Source organism: Eretmochelys imbricata, chromosome 5, assembly GCF_965152235.1.
Source record: "Eretmochelys imbricata isolate rEreImb1 chromosome 5, rEreImb1.hap1, whole genome shotgun sequence".
NCBI lineage: Eukaryota > Metazoa > Chordata > Testudines > Cheloniidae > Eretmochelys > Eretmochelys imbricata.
This window is the reverse complement of record NC_135576.1, coordinates 65,457,136-65,474,030: the sequence shown is the minus strand read 5'-3', so window position 1 is coordinate 65,474,030 and position 16,895 is coordinate 65,457,136. Positions and strand designations below refer to the sequence as shown.

The window sequence follows — 16,895 nt, the reverse complement described above, 5'->3', positions numbered from 1 at the left end:
TTTAAGCAGCATGGCTCCAGGGGCACGGAGAAGTGGGGAGGCAGCCTAGCAAATGGCTGGTGCCTCGTTGTGGCGGATGTTCAGTGCAGGTATTCCAAAGGGAGGGCAGCCAGTGACCAGATAAATGGCCTGGTAAAGGACTTAAAAGGAGGTACTGGATAAAGGAACAGAATGGGGGGAGGGGGTTCAGGGACTCTGATAATTGGTATGACAGGGAGCCAACCCCTTTCCCCCTCTCTTCTCATAGCCCTCCTTAACCCTCTTACGAGGCTGGTGGATGGTAAGGTCCAAGCCATGGGTCGGCTGGGGGACCTGGATGGAAACAAAGGGGGGCTGGCGGAAGCCCCAAAAAATTGATTTGAATAAGCATGGATTAAACAAAGGGGGGGCTGGTGAAAGCCCTGGAGAATTGATTTGAATAAGCATGGATTTCCCTGCACTGTACACTTTATCAGCAGGGAAGTCCCAGACATCTATATAATAAAGTTGCAGCCTGATTAAAACCCATAACAAGTCTCCTGTCCTTCTTGCAGTGTACCCTCACAACTCCTGTGCTTTGGATGATTTTGTTAGTTGTTTACAAAAATCCTCATCCACCTCTTTTTGCTGGTTAGGTGGTCTGTAGTTGAACCCTACCATGACATCACCCTTGTTTTTTACCCCTTTTATCCTTACCCAGAGACTTTCAACATGTCTTTTTCCTATTTCCATCTCAATCTCAGTCCAAGTGTATATATTTTGGATATACAAGGCAACACCTTCTCCCTTTATCCCCTGCTTGTCCTTCCTGAGCAAGCTGTACCCTTCTATACCAATATTCCAGTCATATGTGTTATACCACCAAGTCTTTGTGATGTCAAATGAGATGTCATAGCCTTTCTCCCCCACCTTTTTTTTTTAAAGAGGAAGTAAATTTGAAAGCTTTTTTCACAAGTTTGAGAAGAAATAGGGCAAACACTAAAACAACATTAACATGTATATTCCTCTTTATCTTCTTTCCCACCCCTAATTCCTAATACCATACTAGGCTCCCAAACTAACATCTTCCTACGGTTATGTTGTTATGTGGAGCAAAATATAAGGAAGTTACCTAATGTGAGAGCATTTGACTAATAGGCAACAAATGGTGCATTTTATTGTAAAACTATAATGTTATTCAAAGCTTGTGTTCATGTGTGTTCATTTCAGGCTGTGCAAAATAATTTTGGATCTGTTGCCACTGAAATAAGTGACCAAACTCACATCAGCTTCTACGGCAACAGGGGAGCCCTGAATTAAATTTGGATGAATTCCATTACATGTATTAAAAGTGCTTACCTTTGATGTGTCAGATGTAATGTTACACCAGAGCAATCCTTGTGTTTATCTGCACAAAACATGAAACAGGAGTTAATTTATTTAATGATTAGTAACTAAGTTTTATGTGATTTTTACTTAGTGGATAAAAAAGTGTCAAAAGATAAGATGTCTTTGCTATACATGTTACACTTATTCTCCCTGCACCAGTCTTGATGGTGAAATTGTATTTGCATCACAATCCTCTGAACTGTGTAAGGCTTCGAATTATTTTATTTATTGTTCAGAACTACAGCAGTCTGAAATCATAGTGCTGCACTTAGTTTTTAAAGCAAAACCAGGAGTGATCTCCAGCATGAAAAAGTAACAGAGACAGCATTTTTTGGCAGGATTAAAAAATGCAGAACTTTGTGCCTTGAAATGTATATGTGAGTTGATGGGAAGACATTTTTGTAAAGCTCAAAAGCAGTCATTTTGCTACACTACCAGCTAATTTAAGTTTGGCAAAAAGGATTGAAAACAAATGATTTTGCAGAGGGGAATCTAAACTTTTTATCCATTAAAACAAAATTCACTGTGACAGAAATGGCAACATTGCCTCATTATAAAGTCAGCATTTGCACTTAGATATTGTACTTGAAGAAAAAAAATATCATTTCATTCACCATCCTCCACTATGTTCAACATCATTAACGTATTATGTAATCATTGCCCAACGATCGTAACACTTCAACTTAAAAAGGACACTTAACTTGATATCTAGTCAATTTGAAACAGAGTTAAAAACAGTTTCCGGTTTTTAACCAGCTTGACTTTTTTTGTTTTTGTTTTTACAGACATATCTTCCTATTCTAGAAAATGTTTTACATAGAAACCGGCTATACTGAGATAATGAAAGTGTCTAAAGAACAACTGCTATTAAATACACAAAGTAAATGAACTGGATAAAAAACACAGACAAAAATTCTTATCTCCTAATCTTTTTGTTAATCTTATGTGATAACTGTAACAATTATAGGTGAAAAGTGTTAAAACAAATGAATTTTTTTAACTGATGGTATCTTTAAATGTTTCAAATAATCAACCAGAAATAAGGTGCATGTAATGTGGTTCATTGTGATGCACAAGGAGAGACAGAATTGCTAATGACATTTTTTAGATAACTGTACTCTGGACTAAAAGCAGGATCAAGCTTTTTGTTACAGAATTAATTTGACAGATTAAAAAAGAATGGGGATATTTTCTGCTAATCAGGAAGTAACTGTACTTTCAAAAAAAAGAGTCAATCTGAACAGTGTGGTGTATTTTCTTCACACCCTTACCTCAAGAAAGAGTGGTAAACATATACAGATATGAGAAAAAGAGTGATCATAGTCTGGCTAGTTACAAAGGGTTAAGATTTAAATAAAATCAGCATAAACTTTTTTTATAACTAGATATTGTGTTGCGTACAACATCTCACGATTAACTGATAATCTTTGCTTCAGCTTTCTTTCACTAACATTTGAGTTTTCCTTAAATAAAACACAAACAAATTTAGGAGAAAATATAAAATGGACAATGGTGGAAAGTAACTAACTCTTTTTGTAGTACTGTGTACTCATGAATTATTAAAAATGCTACATCAGTAAAGAAAGTTGTCAAAACCACATCTCTAGGTTCTCACTTATTCCCATCACCATGGTATTTGAGCGTTTATGTTTCCTTGGTTACATTTTTTCAACAGGTATATCTACAGCAAACAAACTGAAGCTGCAAGTCATTGGTGCTGAATCTTTCACACACCGAAACAAAGCAAAAAAATTCTTAATATGTATAAAGGAAACAGAACTGAATGAAGCTTTCTTATCTTGATCACTGTTATCAGCCAGATAAGACCCATTTACTATAGTCACATCAAATGTTCAGAAAGCAATGTCTAATAAGGCTTCTTGAAAGAAAAAAGTGTGATGAAGGAGAAACAAAAGCAGCTGAAAACTTAAGTGTCAACATAAATAAGAAAAGCAGATCCTTTCAATATAAATGGAACCTCTGACTGCATCTCAAACTGTGCAGAGTAAGGCCTGAAATAGAAAGAATTCTGTAATTCTTAATGCTCTTTTACAGTGGGTGAAATATGGTTTCAGCAGAAACCACAAGCACAGAATTTCAATTACATTCAAAGTAACAGTCCTGCAAATCGCCACAACAACGCAATGATATACTCAAAATTAGTCATTATTGTTGTCACATCTCTCTCCATATTACAAAACAGCAAAACAACTTGCCAAATACACATGGTTCACTATGAACAATGGGAAATGAAGACTTTTGATGGGGGCTATTCTTTTTTAAATACCACATACGTTTTATGTAATATGACTGGTTTAGTACTAATCGTTTAAACAAAGCTTTAGTTAAGATAATCATAATGCCCAATGAGGGTGAAAGACAGTACTTTCCCACAGAGAGTTATAAAACAAAGCTCTTGTTATAATGAAAGATGTGCTCTATAATATGGATTTTTATTTGCTGAGAATTCTAAAAACCAGGAAAAATGCAGATCACTAACATGTATGCTTTTTAAGGAATAGGCTTTCACATTTTGAACTATTATGTTATTCAAAAAATTATGTGCACAGGACTGCATGTGAACTTTAAATCTGTTTAAAACACCTTTACTTCAGATGTTTCATATAACACATAATATTCAAATTCAAATGCACTAACATTAATGCATGTAGAACATTGGTTAAATTTTAACCTTGAAAGAATTCTTTTAATCAAAACAGGGCAAGTACTAAACCACATTGTGTATGAAACACATTCAAATGAGTGAGCAATGCATCAATACATTCACAAACGATGAAATACTCTATCAAAAATTAACTTGTCCTATTAAATTCTGAGTGATGACACACTGAAGTCTTTCCTCCCCCTGATCTATTGATCTTCTCTCAAAAATTCCATTTTTCCCCCCTTGCGATTTTAATACCGACATATTGGGGGGGGGGGGGGGGGTCTCTATGGAAAGCGAGAATTTATTTTCCATGCTCATAGGTCTCAGTTTATTTTGAGCACATAGTTTAGATATATAGGGAGAAAAGAGGAGGAAGGCAAGATTGAAAGCTAAAGTAGACCATGAAAAAAAATGCAGTAAGCAGTTGCTGAGGTCCAGGGGAAAAAAAGTGGTGAAGTCACACAAAACAAATGCTGCTTCCAAAAGAACCAAGTCCAGGGTCAGAAAACACTAGGGAAGGAAAGTTATTGGACCTTGAGTAGGAAAACTGAAGAAAAACTAAGTACAGGACAGAAAGAGAGAGAGAAAGGTCGTTTAATTTTCTAAGGCATTAAAGTGCTTCTAGATTACATCTATTTTTCTCACAATCTTCAGGAACAAATACCTATCCTGCCTGGCCTCATCCCCGTAATTAACACCATGTTCATTCTATGTACCACAATCTTCATTTTTAGGATTCAGTTCCTTCTTGGGGTCTTCTCTATTTCACCTTCCCCCACTTCAAATTGTGCTAAAATTTTTTTTGTTGTTGTTTTATGGCACGGGCTGCAGTGCCACAAATCGTGGCTTGTACAAGGTTGAAACTGTATAATAGATTACTCTGTATCAGGTGTAATGAAGGTTGGAAAATATTTGCTATAATAGAGAATGTTTTGGATACACCCTTTTTTACTAAGAGCCAGATTTTCAAGTGTGTTTAGTAATTTTTTTTTGCCTTATTTTTGGGGTCTCTAACCTGAGACACTTTTAGGGGGCTGATTTTCAGGAAGCAGCAAAAAATCTGTCTGAAGTTGGACACCGAAAAAACAGACACCCCAAATTACTAGTCACTTTTTTAAATCTTGGCCCTCACTTTTAGTGCATAGCGGTTTTCCTATATAAACACGTCAGATGTATTTCAGTTTACTCCTGCTCAAATGCTGTCTACCTTCACAACTTTCAGAGAGTTGAGCAAACAGGCAAAGTTCCCCTTTAATCTGGATTTAGCAATACCAAAGTAAAGCCAAAACTATCAGCGAACAAGCTAACCTGTATTGCCACAAGATAAAGCACTCGTATTACTCAACTCGGAGACTCACATCATTGTAGATAATAGAAAGTTGACTTACAGTGCACTACAGCAAAAGCAAATTAATACAAAGACTGGGCTAGATTCCAGACTTGTGCAAGTGATCGCCTAGAGAAGTTGCTAATTTTTGCAGGTAAATACGAGCATTTGCTCTAAATAGTCTCAAAATGTCTGCAGAGATAAATGTTCTTTAACAACTGCTTCCCCTCCTCAGAACTCACATTCCTGAAACTATCAGAGCTGCTGAGCGCTCAGTTCAGCACAGGTGAAAAGAATGAAGCAATGGCAGCAGATGTCTCAGTCTCCAATAGAGCTTTTCTAATAAATGCTGTTACAACTAAGCAACGGTGGTGAAATATTGCACAAATCCAACAAAATCTTAAAATCATCTTTCCAACCTGTCACTCTGGCTAGCCTAACTGCTTTAATTTTACATTTCAGCTATAGAGCAAGTACACATTGCTCTAGGACAAAAAAATTATTAGCTTCCATTTTGCCCTATGGCACATACAAGAAAATACATTCATCCACCTCAGAAGCAGGTTCCTTTCAAGATGATTCTCTATGCTGGATTTCCAACAGAGATCAAATAAGAAGAATCCTGCCTTTGTTCATATCTTTTATCAATGCAAAAATAATGGTGCAGGTTAAAATGCAGCACTATGGTTTGAAATATAAACAGAGATCATTTTCTTTATCACCATATTAAGATTTACTTTTAAAAAAGTATTACTAAAACTAAGTCCAATAGCCAATGTGTGCTTAATTCAGTAAAGAAATGATATTGTGCACGCGACCTATGTCACTTTTCACCAGTTTTTATGGAGAAATGAGTTACTAAATGCTAGAGCTGGTTGGAAATATTCTGACAGAAAGGGGTTTTTTGGTCAGAAAATGCTGATTTCTCAAAATTTAAAATGTTCTGAAAAGATGTGTCAATTTTGGCAAAAATTCTGATGGAACTTAGGCAGGTTTCCTGAGAGGTCACCCTCCTGGACTCTTCCCTGGCTGTATACAATCAGGTGGGCTGACACAGAACCAGAGCTCCCAGGGCTTCTGGGATTGTTTTAGTTTCCAAAACAAAATATTGAGGAATTTCACTTCCATAAAAAAATTCAAGTGTTGGCATTTTATCCTGACTGAGGATGAAATGTTTTCCAAAATGTCAAATTTTTGAGGAAAAGAAATTCAGTTTCTCAGCCAGATCTACTAAATACTTGAGAAAACTCTTCCTCTAGAGATCTTATCTATTGTTGGAAACAAACATAATGTCTAATTTTTAGTGCCTTTTGCCTACATGGGTATTTGTTATGAATTAAGAAACCTGGTCTGAAATCTATCTTCAATATTTTCATTATTTTATCCTATGTATTTATAATATTTGCATAGGATTCAGTGAATAGTATGGGAAGTTCTAAGTGGGCAATTTAATACCTATACATTTATATATATATTTATCCATTGGGCTACAACTGTCTTCAGTTAAGTATCTTCTTTAGATTTCAACCCTGTAAGGACTGTATTTTTATTAAAAATTCTTAATTTTCTATCCTGAGAGTCAAACAAATCACTACATTTTCAACACAATCATGATCATCATCCAAACCATGCAGAATCTAATGAAAACACTTAAAATCTGTCTAAAAAAATCAAATTCAATACACACCATTCAATTTGTTTTACATTACATTTTTCTAAAAAGAGGTTTCTGAAATTCTCTATGGAATCCACTTTTCACTCTGCTGCCTTTGGATAAACTGTTTGATTATTTTTTCTTTGTAATTTCCAATCTGTTCCTACTTTATTCATAGTACAATGTGTGTTTCTTCTGCTGAATAATTTAACACCTATGAATTCTCTTTTATATTAGTCAAGGAGACTCTAGCTTAATAGTAAAAGTATTTGCCTTATATTTGGATCATAGTAACATAAATCCTGTAGGGCTTATATTTTTGATAAAAGATCTTCATATCCATTTTCTCTGTGTCATATCATAGTCATTTTCAGCACTTAAAGTGTAGTTATACTCTGAAAAAATGATGCTGTAAAAATGCTCAACAGATCTTGTCCCTGTGTGTATTCAGAGTCACATATGCTTACTGCAGTGATAAAACAGACTGCACTGATTTTTTCTTTTTTATGCTTCTGTCAGCTCTGCAGACTCAACGCAGCTAAGAGAATGCTAGCTGGATTCTATTTCTTCTTATAAATCAATAGAATGGTTTACTTTACTTTCCCGATTAGTTACACCTATGCAAAACTAGTTAAGGCAATGGAGTTGCACAGGTATCTATGATGTCATAATTTAGCCTGCAGTTTTTTTGTTTTGTTTTGTTCTTTGAAGTCATGAGGACGTATGAAAAGGAGAAACCTCACTGACTGTTAATTTCCAGTTTGCAAGGTTGTTGGTCTTTTTTCCTTGTGACCTGAGAATATTAGATATGCAAAACAATGACATGCAAACACAAAATCCCGTGATGCAATTTTAGTGTCACTCTTCTAAGTAGCATAAAACCTTTATAGTCAGCATGTGGATAGACTACACAAATACTGTATATAATTTTTTCAACAGCAAGCCAATCATCATGCAGATCTTTGCAGGAAGCTGGGAATTTTAACCTTATCAAGAAAATCAACAGACAATGTATTGTAAATTCTATAGTCACTTATGTTTTTAATGGAAAATTATGGTAGGTCTGCAATGCCCAAATCACATGCCCATTAACCAAGAACCACATCTATCTACTGTATTTGTAAACTGTATATCACTGTAGTACCTAAGCACCATAAAACTCCTCCTAAGGAAAAAAATAATCTACAGAAAAGTGTTACACCCAAGAAGGAATGGGCACAATGTAAAACATGTTGGATGAGAAAGAATGGCAGATGCAAAAAGGAGTGTTTGGGTGTCTAAACGCATGGAGCCAGAAAATCCAACAGAAATCTCAGCTTCAAAGTAGAGCTGGGTGGGAAATGATTTTCCCATCCTGTCAATATTTTGAGAGTTCAGACATTTTTCCAGTTTCACATCAGGACAAAACTGACACCTCTTGATTTTTTTTTTTATTGGGAGCAGGAGAGACCCACCATCCCATAGGCTAGCGGATAGACATGTTTGGGGTGGATCTCAATGGGTATGCGTACACTGCAAAACAACAACCCCCCCGCACCCCAGCAGTAAGTTTCAGAGCCCAGGTCAACTGATTTGGGCTTGTGCTACAGTGCTAAAAATACCAGCATACTTCCTGCTTTGGCTGGAGCCTGGGCTCTGAAACCTGATGATGGGGAGGGTCTCAGAGCCTAGGCTCCAGCTTAAGTTGGGAAAAATACACTGTTATTTTTAGCCTCATAGCATGAGCCTAACTCATTTGATCCAGGCTCTGATACTTGCTGCTGTGGGGCTTTTTCCCACAGTATAGATATACCCAATGTCTCCTCTTGGAATTGTAACGGGAGCTCACCTGGGATGTGGGAGAGTCAGGTTTAAGTCACTGTACCACCCTATTCCGAGGAAGGACTGGAACCTGGGTTTCCCACCCCTATCCTCAGGTGAGTGCCATTAGCTATTCTGTGGCAGGGAGTTTCCCTCCTGTTTCTTCCCTCCACAACTTCCACTCTGGACTTGACAAACATCGAGCTGAATCTGGTATCTGTCAAAATTGAAACTTCTTGTGAGAAAACTGGCATTTTTTTTTACAAAAAACCCTTTTGAAAAATTCCTAACCAGTTTTACTTCCAAGTTCTGAATCCTGGGACATCCATACAGAATGCCTGCCCTTCGTGCACCACCCAGTCCCCTCGCAATAAACAGCAATGAGCGGTTCAGCCACTATTGTGCCATTGCATCTGCGTAGTAGAGCCACAGAGGACTTAAAGCTGGCATGTGCTCACCACTTCACCACTTTTGACTGGAAAAAGGTCTCAGAGATTTGTTGATCCAGAGCTGCATCCTTCAAACAGATTAACATTCAAACCAGTAGTATGTGTACTTGCTGCTTTAAAAAGGCTAATTGACAGGGTTGAAAACAATTATGAGCCAAATCATCACAGAAAAAGAATTTAAACAGAAAAATTGAACCGTTTACGAGCACTTTACGAAGTACCTCAAAAGCCACAATCCAAAAGCAAGCCTGGTATAAAGAGAAAGTGAAAATAGCTATGCAGTATATAAACAAATGTAAAAAAAGGGGAAATGGATAGCAGTAAATATCAGTTAGAAGCTAGGAAGTGTAGAAAATTGGTAAGAGAAGAAATCTATGGCCAGCAGGCATCCTAACAATGGTACTGGCTGATCGCTATATAAAAATGGTAGAATTGTCAGTAATAATGCAAAAAAAGGGGGCAGTGTTCAATAAATACAGAACTGAAATATTTGGGTGTCAAAAAGCAGATGTCATAATGATGAAACAATTTCCACTCCAACAGTAAATACAGATGATGTTAAAAAGCAACAACTAAAGCTATATTTTAAATCATCAGATCTAGGTAATTTACATCTGAGAATTCTGAAAGAATTGATTGAGAAGTTCTCTGGACCATTGATGTTGATTTTCAATAAGTCTTGGAACACTGGGAAATTGCAGAGGACTAGAACAAAGCTAAGGCTGTGCCTATATTTAAAAAGAATAAACCCACGTAACTACCAGCCTGTCAGCGTGGTGTCAATCTGAGGCAAATAATGGAATGGCTGAGATAGGACTTGATTCATAAAGAATTAATGAAGGGTAATACAATTAATGTCAATCAACATGGGATAACAGAAATTAGATATTCTCAAACTAATTTGACATCTATTTTTCATAAGACTACAGATTTGGTTGATTAAGTATATTACATTAGTACTATTACCTTTGACTTCTGTAAGGGATTTGACTTGGTACTGCATGACATCTTGATTAATAAACAAGAACAATACAAAATCTAGATGGCAAACATGATATAATTAAAAACTGGTTAAATGATAGCTGCCAAAATGTAGTTCTAAATGAGAAATCATTTTCAAGTGGCTATGTTTCTAGTGCAGTTTCACAGGGATGGGTTCTTGGATTTAGACTATCATTTTTATTAATGAAAGTGAAAGAAACCATAAAGTTGTCACTGATGACACATTGCGGATGACACAAAAATTGGGAGGATGGTAAATAAGGAAGACGGCAGGTCCCTGATACAAAGCGATTCGGCTCGTTTGGTAAGCTGAGCACAAGCAAACAATGTGTGATTCAACATGACTAAACATATGGACTTATATCTAGGAACAACAAATGTAGCCCATAATTACGGAATGTATCCTGGGAAGCAGTGACCATGAAAGAGACATGGGGATCATGGTGGCTAACCAGCTGAACATGAGCTCCCAGTGCAATGCTGTGGCCCAAGGGGCTGATGCAAATGTTGAGGGTATAAACGGGGTAATTTCAAATAGCAATAGCGAGGTTATCGTACCTCTGCATTTGGCACAGGAGCAACTGCTATTGGAATACCCCGTCCAGTATTGGTGTCCACCCTTCAAGGAGGGCATTGAAAAACTGGAGATGGTTCAGAGAAGTGCTACAAGAATGATTAAATGATTGGAAACCATGCCTTATAGTTATAGGCTCTAAGAACTCAATCTGTTTAGCTTAACATAGAAAAAGTTAAGGGGTGACTTGGTCAGTCTTTAAGTACCTATACAGGGAATAGAATATGATACTAGAGGACCTTTCAATCTAGCAGAGAAAGGTATAACAAGAAACAAAGGGTGGAAGTTAGAGATGGATACATTCAAACTAGAAATAAAGCAAAATTTTTTAGAGAGAGGATAATTAACCATTTAAACAGTTTATCAAGGGCTGTGATGGATTCTCCATTGCTGGAAATTTTAAAATCAAGACTGGATGTTTTTCTAGAAGTGTGCTCTAGCACAAGTACAACGATTAGATTTGCAGCAGGAATTAAAATAGGGAAGTTCTATGCTCTGTGTTATACAGGATGTCATATTAGATGATCACAATGGTTCCTTCTAGTGTTAAAAACCTGTGAATCTATATAGGTGTGTCCACCTCACTGAAATATGTGACAACACTTATTTTGTTGAGGAAGGGGTGGGAGAAGCATTTTAGCTCCTGTGCGCTCCACATGTTCTCTTCCTTTTGAAGCCCAATGGTGGGTGCAGAGATTTCTAGACTTAACTTATGAAAGTGGAGATTTTTTCAAAGGCACAAATGGCAGTTGGGGTCTGTCATTTGTGCATTTGAAAATCTGCCCCAAAAGTCTTCATCACTTGTACTTAAAGATACTAGATTTTTCAAACAATGCAGTAAGTTAATTACAATGTAAAGCAAAGAAAAATGTCAGATCCAAAACATTCCATGTTGATAAAACAAGTTTAAAAAATTGCTATTAGGAAAGAATCAGCTTTTTAAATGATCAGGTTTAACAACACAGGGTAACTTGGTACGTCCAAAATTCAGAGCTACATAGTGTGCATTTAAGAACCCTAAAATAAAGATAAAATAGGTCCTAACTGTATCTTGCCTGACTTCTCCCACCAAGCCTAGGGAGCTCATGCCCTGCAATACTGGCCCCATTTCAGCCCCCAACCATATGGCTTCCAACTTCTCAGTGGACCTGTTGGGTCAAAACATTTCCGTTTCCCTAGAAACCAAAGCAGAAAGGGAAGTACAGATCCAGGTGCCAATGTGCCCTTTTCCATGACTGCTTCCCATCTCCCTCTTCTTCTTCTGTTCTCTCACTTCCCATACGCCATAAACCTCTTCTCCTCTTTTAGTCGATTACCATCCCAAAAAATGTGCATTAAGTAGTCAGCTCGACCGCTTCACTTGCGAGTTGTATTTTTTTCCCCTCGGCCTTTGTTATTCTTAATTGTTTTGGACTCTTTGGGGGCAGGGACTACAACCTGGTATATGCAGAGAAGGATTAAGGTACACACATTACAAGCAGCCAAATAACATTAACTCTGCCCTGTAGCAACAGTATGAGAAAGGGGGGCGGGGGCACGGAGGGAATCCCTGCGCCTCCCAATATATTTTTAAAACTCAGTTTAATCCAATCTGGATCCATTCACGCTGAAACAGATTAATCATAGTAGCAGTGTTATAGCATTGCACATCCCTACAGGGCAGAGTTAAAGTTGTTTGAGTTCCTTAATTGTGCATTTCTATACCTTAAAATATTCTGATTTCATTTACACTGAACCTTAATTTTGAATGTCCTGGTTTTGTAATGCTTGTATTTGGAATAATTGACATCTTTTTCACCCTTAATTTCATCATATGTACTTCTACAACCATAACTCTTAACCATAACTTAATGTAGTTTTTTGTTTAGGAGCATAAATAGTAATAAAACAAAAAACTGATTCTCCTTCCCCCCGCCAATCAATTTGATAACCCTTTTCTAAACAGGACTGTTTTTACAGATCTCACTCTATATAGCAAAGTTTGTTCTTTTTGCAGTTAGGCTTTATTTTTTAACCCATAAGTGTTTTGGACCACATGTAGTGGTCTTTAACTTTGGTCTCTGACCACAAAACAGTAATGTTTAACTAAATACAGAAGCATTATCATTTGGGCTGTATCTGAGAAAAATAGCATAATTTTCTTATTAACTGGTTAAATGAAATCTGTTGAAAAATTACAGTACAGATCTGTGTGTGTACTTTGGGAGAAAAGAATGAAAGTGCAAATGGGAGCAGAGTTGAATAATTAAAATATGCATAATTCATTACTATATCTACAGCCAATTATTTTATACTTATATATCCAGTAAAAAAGTATATCTGTAATGTCTTATGTCACAGTACATTGAACTCTGAATACTGCTACTGAATCCGTGGACTGTTACTATTGTTTTCATTACCGAGAAAGTGCCAGATGACATGAATTAAATGAATAAATTTCATCCTTCATTCTGAATTATTACACATTATGTGTACTCTACTTTGTAAAAAAGTGCAACTATTATATTCTTACAATTGGAAATCCCTCTCTTAGCAGTTTAAGTCTTGGCACATATAAGACAAGTTTCTTTTGGATAATTTCTGAAGTGTTAAAAATATTTCTAAAGCTGTTCACAGAGCTCAACATTAAATCTGCTTGAGGAGTGCAATCAAGGTTTAGAGAGAATTATATCAGATTACATTTTTCCCTACTCAGACTGAGATTATCACAAGCAAGCTAAATTAGAAGCTTTTTTTGATCACAGAAGAAAAATGAAATATTTTGCATGTTAAAAATAAAAGGTTGGAGCACACAGTACAAGTATGGTATTTTGTCATACTTATTTTAATCTCTCTCTTCTAACAACTTCAGTAGTATCCAACAATCCCATCAACTACTGACAAAAAGTAGAGCTATTGAGATTAACAGAAATACTGATAATCTTCCCCCAAGCCCTTTCTTCTACCTTACTTTGGAAACTTGAAAAGATAGGTTGTGTAAGTTAAAGCAGTCACCACAATGGATTTTTGTGACAAAGAACAGAAGAGGAACAAAAATCTTATTAACTGTGAGATTAAACTATCAGATTCATTCCCTAATTTAAGAAATTTTAAATGCTCGTGTAGCAGGCAAACAACTTCAGGGGTTCATTGTTTTCCATTTAAAAAATAAACCAGACCTACTCAAGCTTTATTATTAGAAATTTTATAAAAAAAAAATCCCACATGTGACTTGTACTTAATACTGAAAAGGAACTCTCAACTTCCCCAAGCAATAACGAAGAGCAGGCTCTCTCCTAATATATTTTCTTCGGAGGGTTGTGATTTTAATTATAAATTCTTCTGGCAAATGACGATTCCCAAGGGTTTGCACTGGCTCACCTGTATTGTTAGATGTAGAAACAGATTCTTTCTGAGCACAGATAAGAGCAGCCACAGTTGTGCAATATACCCTTCTACTGTCCACATAAAATTAAAACAGGTACAGCACTGCCATTTGTGCAGACTTTTTTTTGTCAATTATTATGAGGCTTTACAGCCTTATATCCCCTCATATCACAAACATTTAAAAACTTTTAAAAATAAAAACAAGTAGAAGTAGCAGGAACTTATTCAATCACTGAGTACATCTCCCTGCTTGTGCTGAATTATTTTCTATAGTACAATTTCTAATGCTTTGTATACTGAAATCTATTTTTAAGTGCATGAAATGACAGGGTTTTCAATACTGGAAGATTATTCAATTTTGTAATATACTGTATCTTGCTATTAGAATTCAACCCCCACCCCCATTCCTGTTATATAAACTTCTTTGTTTAATCTCCAAACTAGTCATGCTCCTTTATGCCACTGTATGAAATGATGCAATTCCCCTATTTCATTTTTTTTTCTTTAGCGCCTACAAATATTTGTATTTCCCACCCTAAATCATCAGGGATCTTCATACCCAGGTTTAAAAGCCACATTGTAATACATCATGGTCAAAATCCAGCACCATAATAATGTACAGTTTGGTCTGTTAAAGGATAACAGAAGGCCATATGGCTAATGCACCAATCCTGTATTGCAAACAATCCTCAAGTGTGGAGAAATAAATGCACATATCTGAAAAATGTCAGAATAAGTCACTTTATGTTTGTTTGTTTTGAAGTTCTGCATTAGTTACACTGCTACTATATATATTTCCCCTTGTCCAAAAAATAGATTCGAGAGGGATTTATAATAATGAAATACAAATGCTCACTTATACCAGTTAACAATATACTAGCTATGTTTGAGATGATTAATTTGAGATATCAAAAGATACTTACAAAAATGAAATCAGCAAAACTAATTATTTTTTATAACTCTGGTCACAGTTTTTCTATTAAATATCAAGATATCATATCCATGTCACCAGAAATATAATGAATTCTTTTGGTTTTTTTGTGCAAGTATTTCACTGTAAAGCAAGAAGACAACACTTCAATCTGTTTCTGAGATTGGTATAGTTCTTGGTAGGTTCAAGTCACTCTGCTTTTTTACCTCAGGACCCAGTACTGAACATTTTAGTGAAGTCCTTGCTAATTTAAGGACAGGGAATAAAACTATGCTGGCAAAATATTAGCAAGAGATATATTTTAATAATGGTGTAATTCTACACCAAAAAGAAAAAAAGATTTGATTTACCATTTAAAAAGGGGAATCGTTTCCTAACTCATGCAGTTTAAGTTTTTGAAACAACGTATAGAATTGACAAATCTTTTAAATGCATGTTGATCCAATTTAGCAAAGCTGAATGCTTTAAGGATTTTGAAAGTAAACATAAACAGCACTTTACAAAATGAAACAAACAAATAAAAGTCAGTGATCCTGCCTCAAAGCTTTCACTAACAAATTACTTTTCGGATCCAAACTTGTTACTGTATTTGATCACAGGTGTACTACCTAATTTATAAGAGCCATATTAGCTCCAGTTTTGAAAAGGATTAATATTTGAATAGCTGATTGTACTCATGCCTCACATAAATTGGATTTTTGTGGTGTTTATATGAAAGTGTATCAAATGCAGTCTGTCCCTTTAGGCGACGGTAAACAGGGAAGCCACCATCTGGATTTTTGATTCGTGACTAGAGAACAAAACTCCTAATTCAGAAAAATGTGCTGAAAACAGGAGGCTTACAAGGTGGGTATTTGCCCCTTATGTTATAGAAATTCACAAAAAATGTGTAATAAATATAAATTTATGGTCCTCCCAGCCTTTCACAGATGCTGGTAGTACTGGTGTATATTTTAGATGTTCTATTAGATAGATATACTAGAGCAAAAAAACATATATTCTGGCTGTAGAGTCTATCCACATGCATCAACAAAAACTAACCAAAGAGCAATGTTTATATTTTCTTAATAACATGAGCATTTTGAGAGTATTGTGCTTCTTTGAATACTGATTGATTGACTAATGTCTCTCTCTCCTTAACCAAGATTCAAACCAGATATAGGCATAGCTATTTTGCACTGATTTATTGCACTCATTAACAGAACTGAAAAATCAAGGTTTATGAATACAAAATCTATTCTAATATGCTATTCTATTTTAAAGTATTTTACACTAAAATATAAACTTGAAAGAAAGATGCAAAATAACTTTCTCAGAGGAAAAAAGATGTTAAATTGTTCTGAGAAGGAGTCTGACTCCGCTTACAGAGCCAATCGTGAAGATGACCACAGTTGCCTTTTGTTGTTTTCTTTGAAATTTTACTAAAATATAACCTTGTCTTTCTCCTTTCCATACATCTTTTAAAAAGTTTAAGTCAAGCTTATATTTTTAAGTTAACTTTTTAGGTGCTCACCTGAACACAGCATGCCCTTTTCTTCTACCCCCACTCGTGGCAACTCCAATGGAAATTATTTTAATAGGTAACAAATGCTTTTATTTTTTTTGGTGAAGCAATCTAAATTTTTTCAGAAAGGAATATATTAAATCATATTTACAGACTACAGTTTCCAAAATACATACCTCTGAATGCACTGACATCCCCATAATGTACTTGGAGCACAAAATATTTGCTACCTGTTTCTCCTCCAACTTTGAATCCAACACCTTAAAATAAAGG

At 35.8% G+C, this 16,895-nt stretch overlaps 1 protein-coding gene across 12 annotated transcripts in view; it reads right to left on the bottom strand.

The window, feature by feature from the left end:
- The window catches only part of PAM (peptidylglycine alpha-amidating monooxygenase), a 223,932-nt gene that overhangs the window by 82,963 nt on the left and 124,074 nt on the right, over positions 1-16,895 (bottom strand). For all 12 annotated transcript variants that reach the window (XM_077817250.1, XM_077817254.1, XM_077817257.1 and 9 more), the window contains 2 exons: positions 16,799-16,882; positions 1,318-1,366 (listed from right to left, as the gene is read on the bottom strand). In XM_077817250.1, the coding sequence (XP_077673376.1) occupies positions 1,318-1,366; positions 16,799-16,882 (133 nt within the window). The remainder of the gene's footprint in view (positions 1-1,317; positions 1,367-16,798; positions 16,883-16,895) is intronic.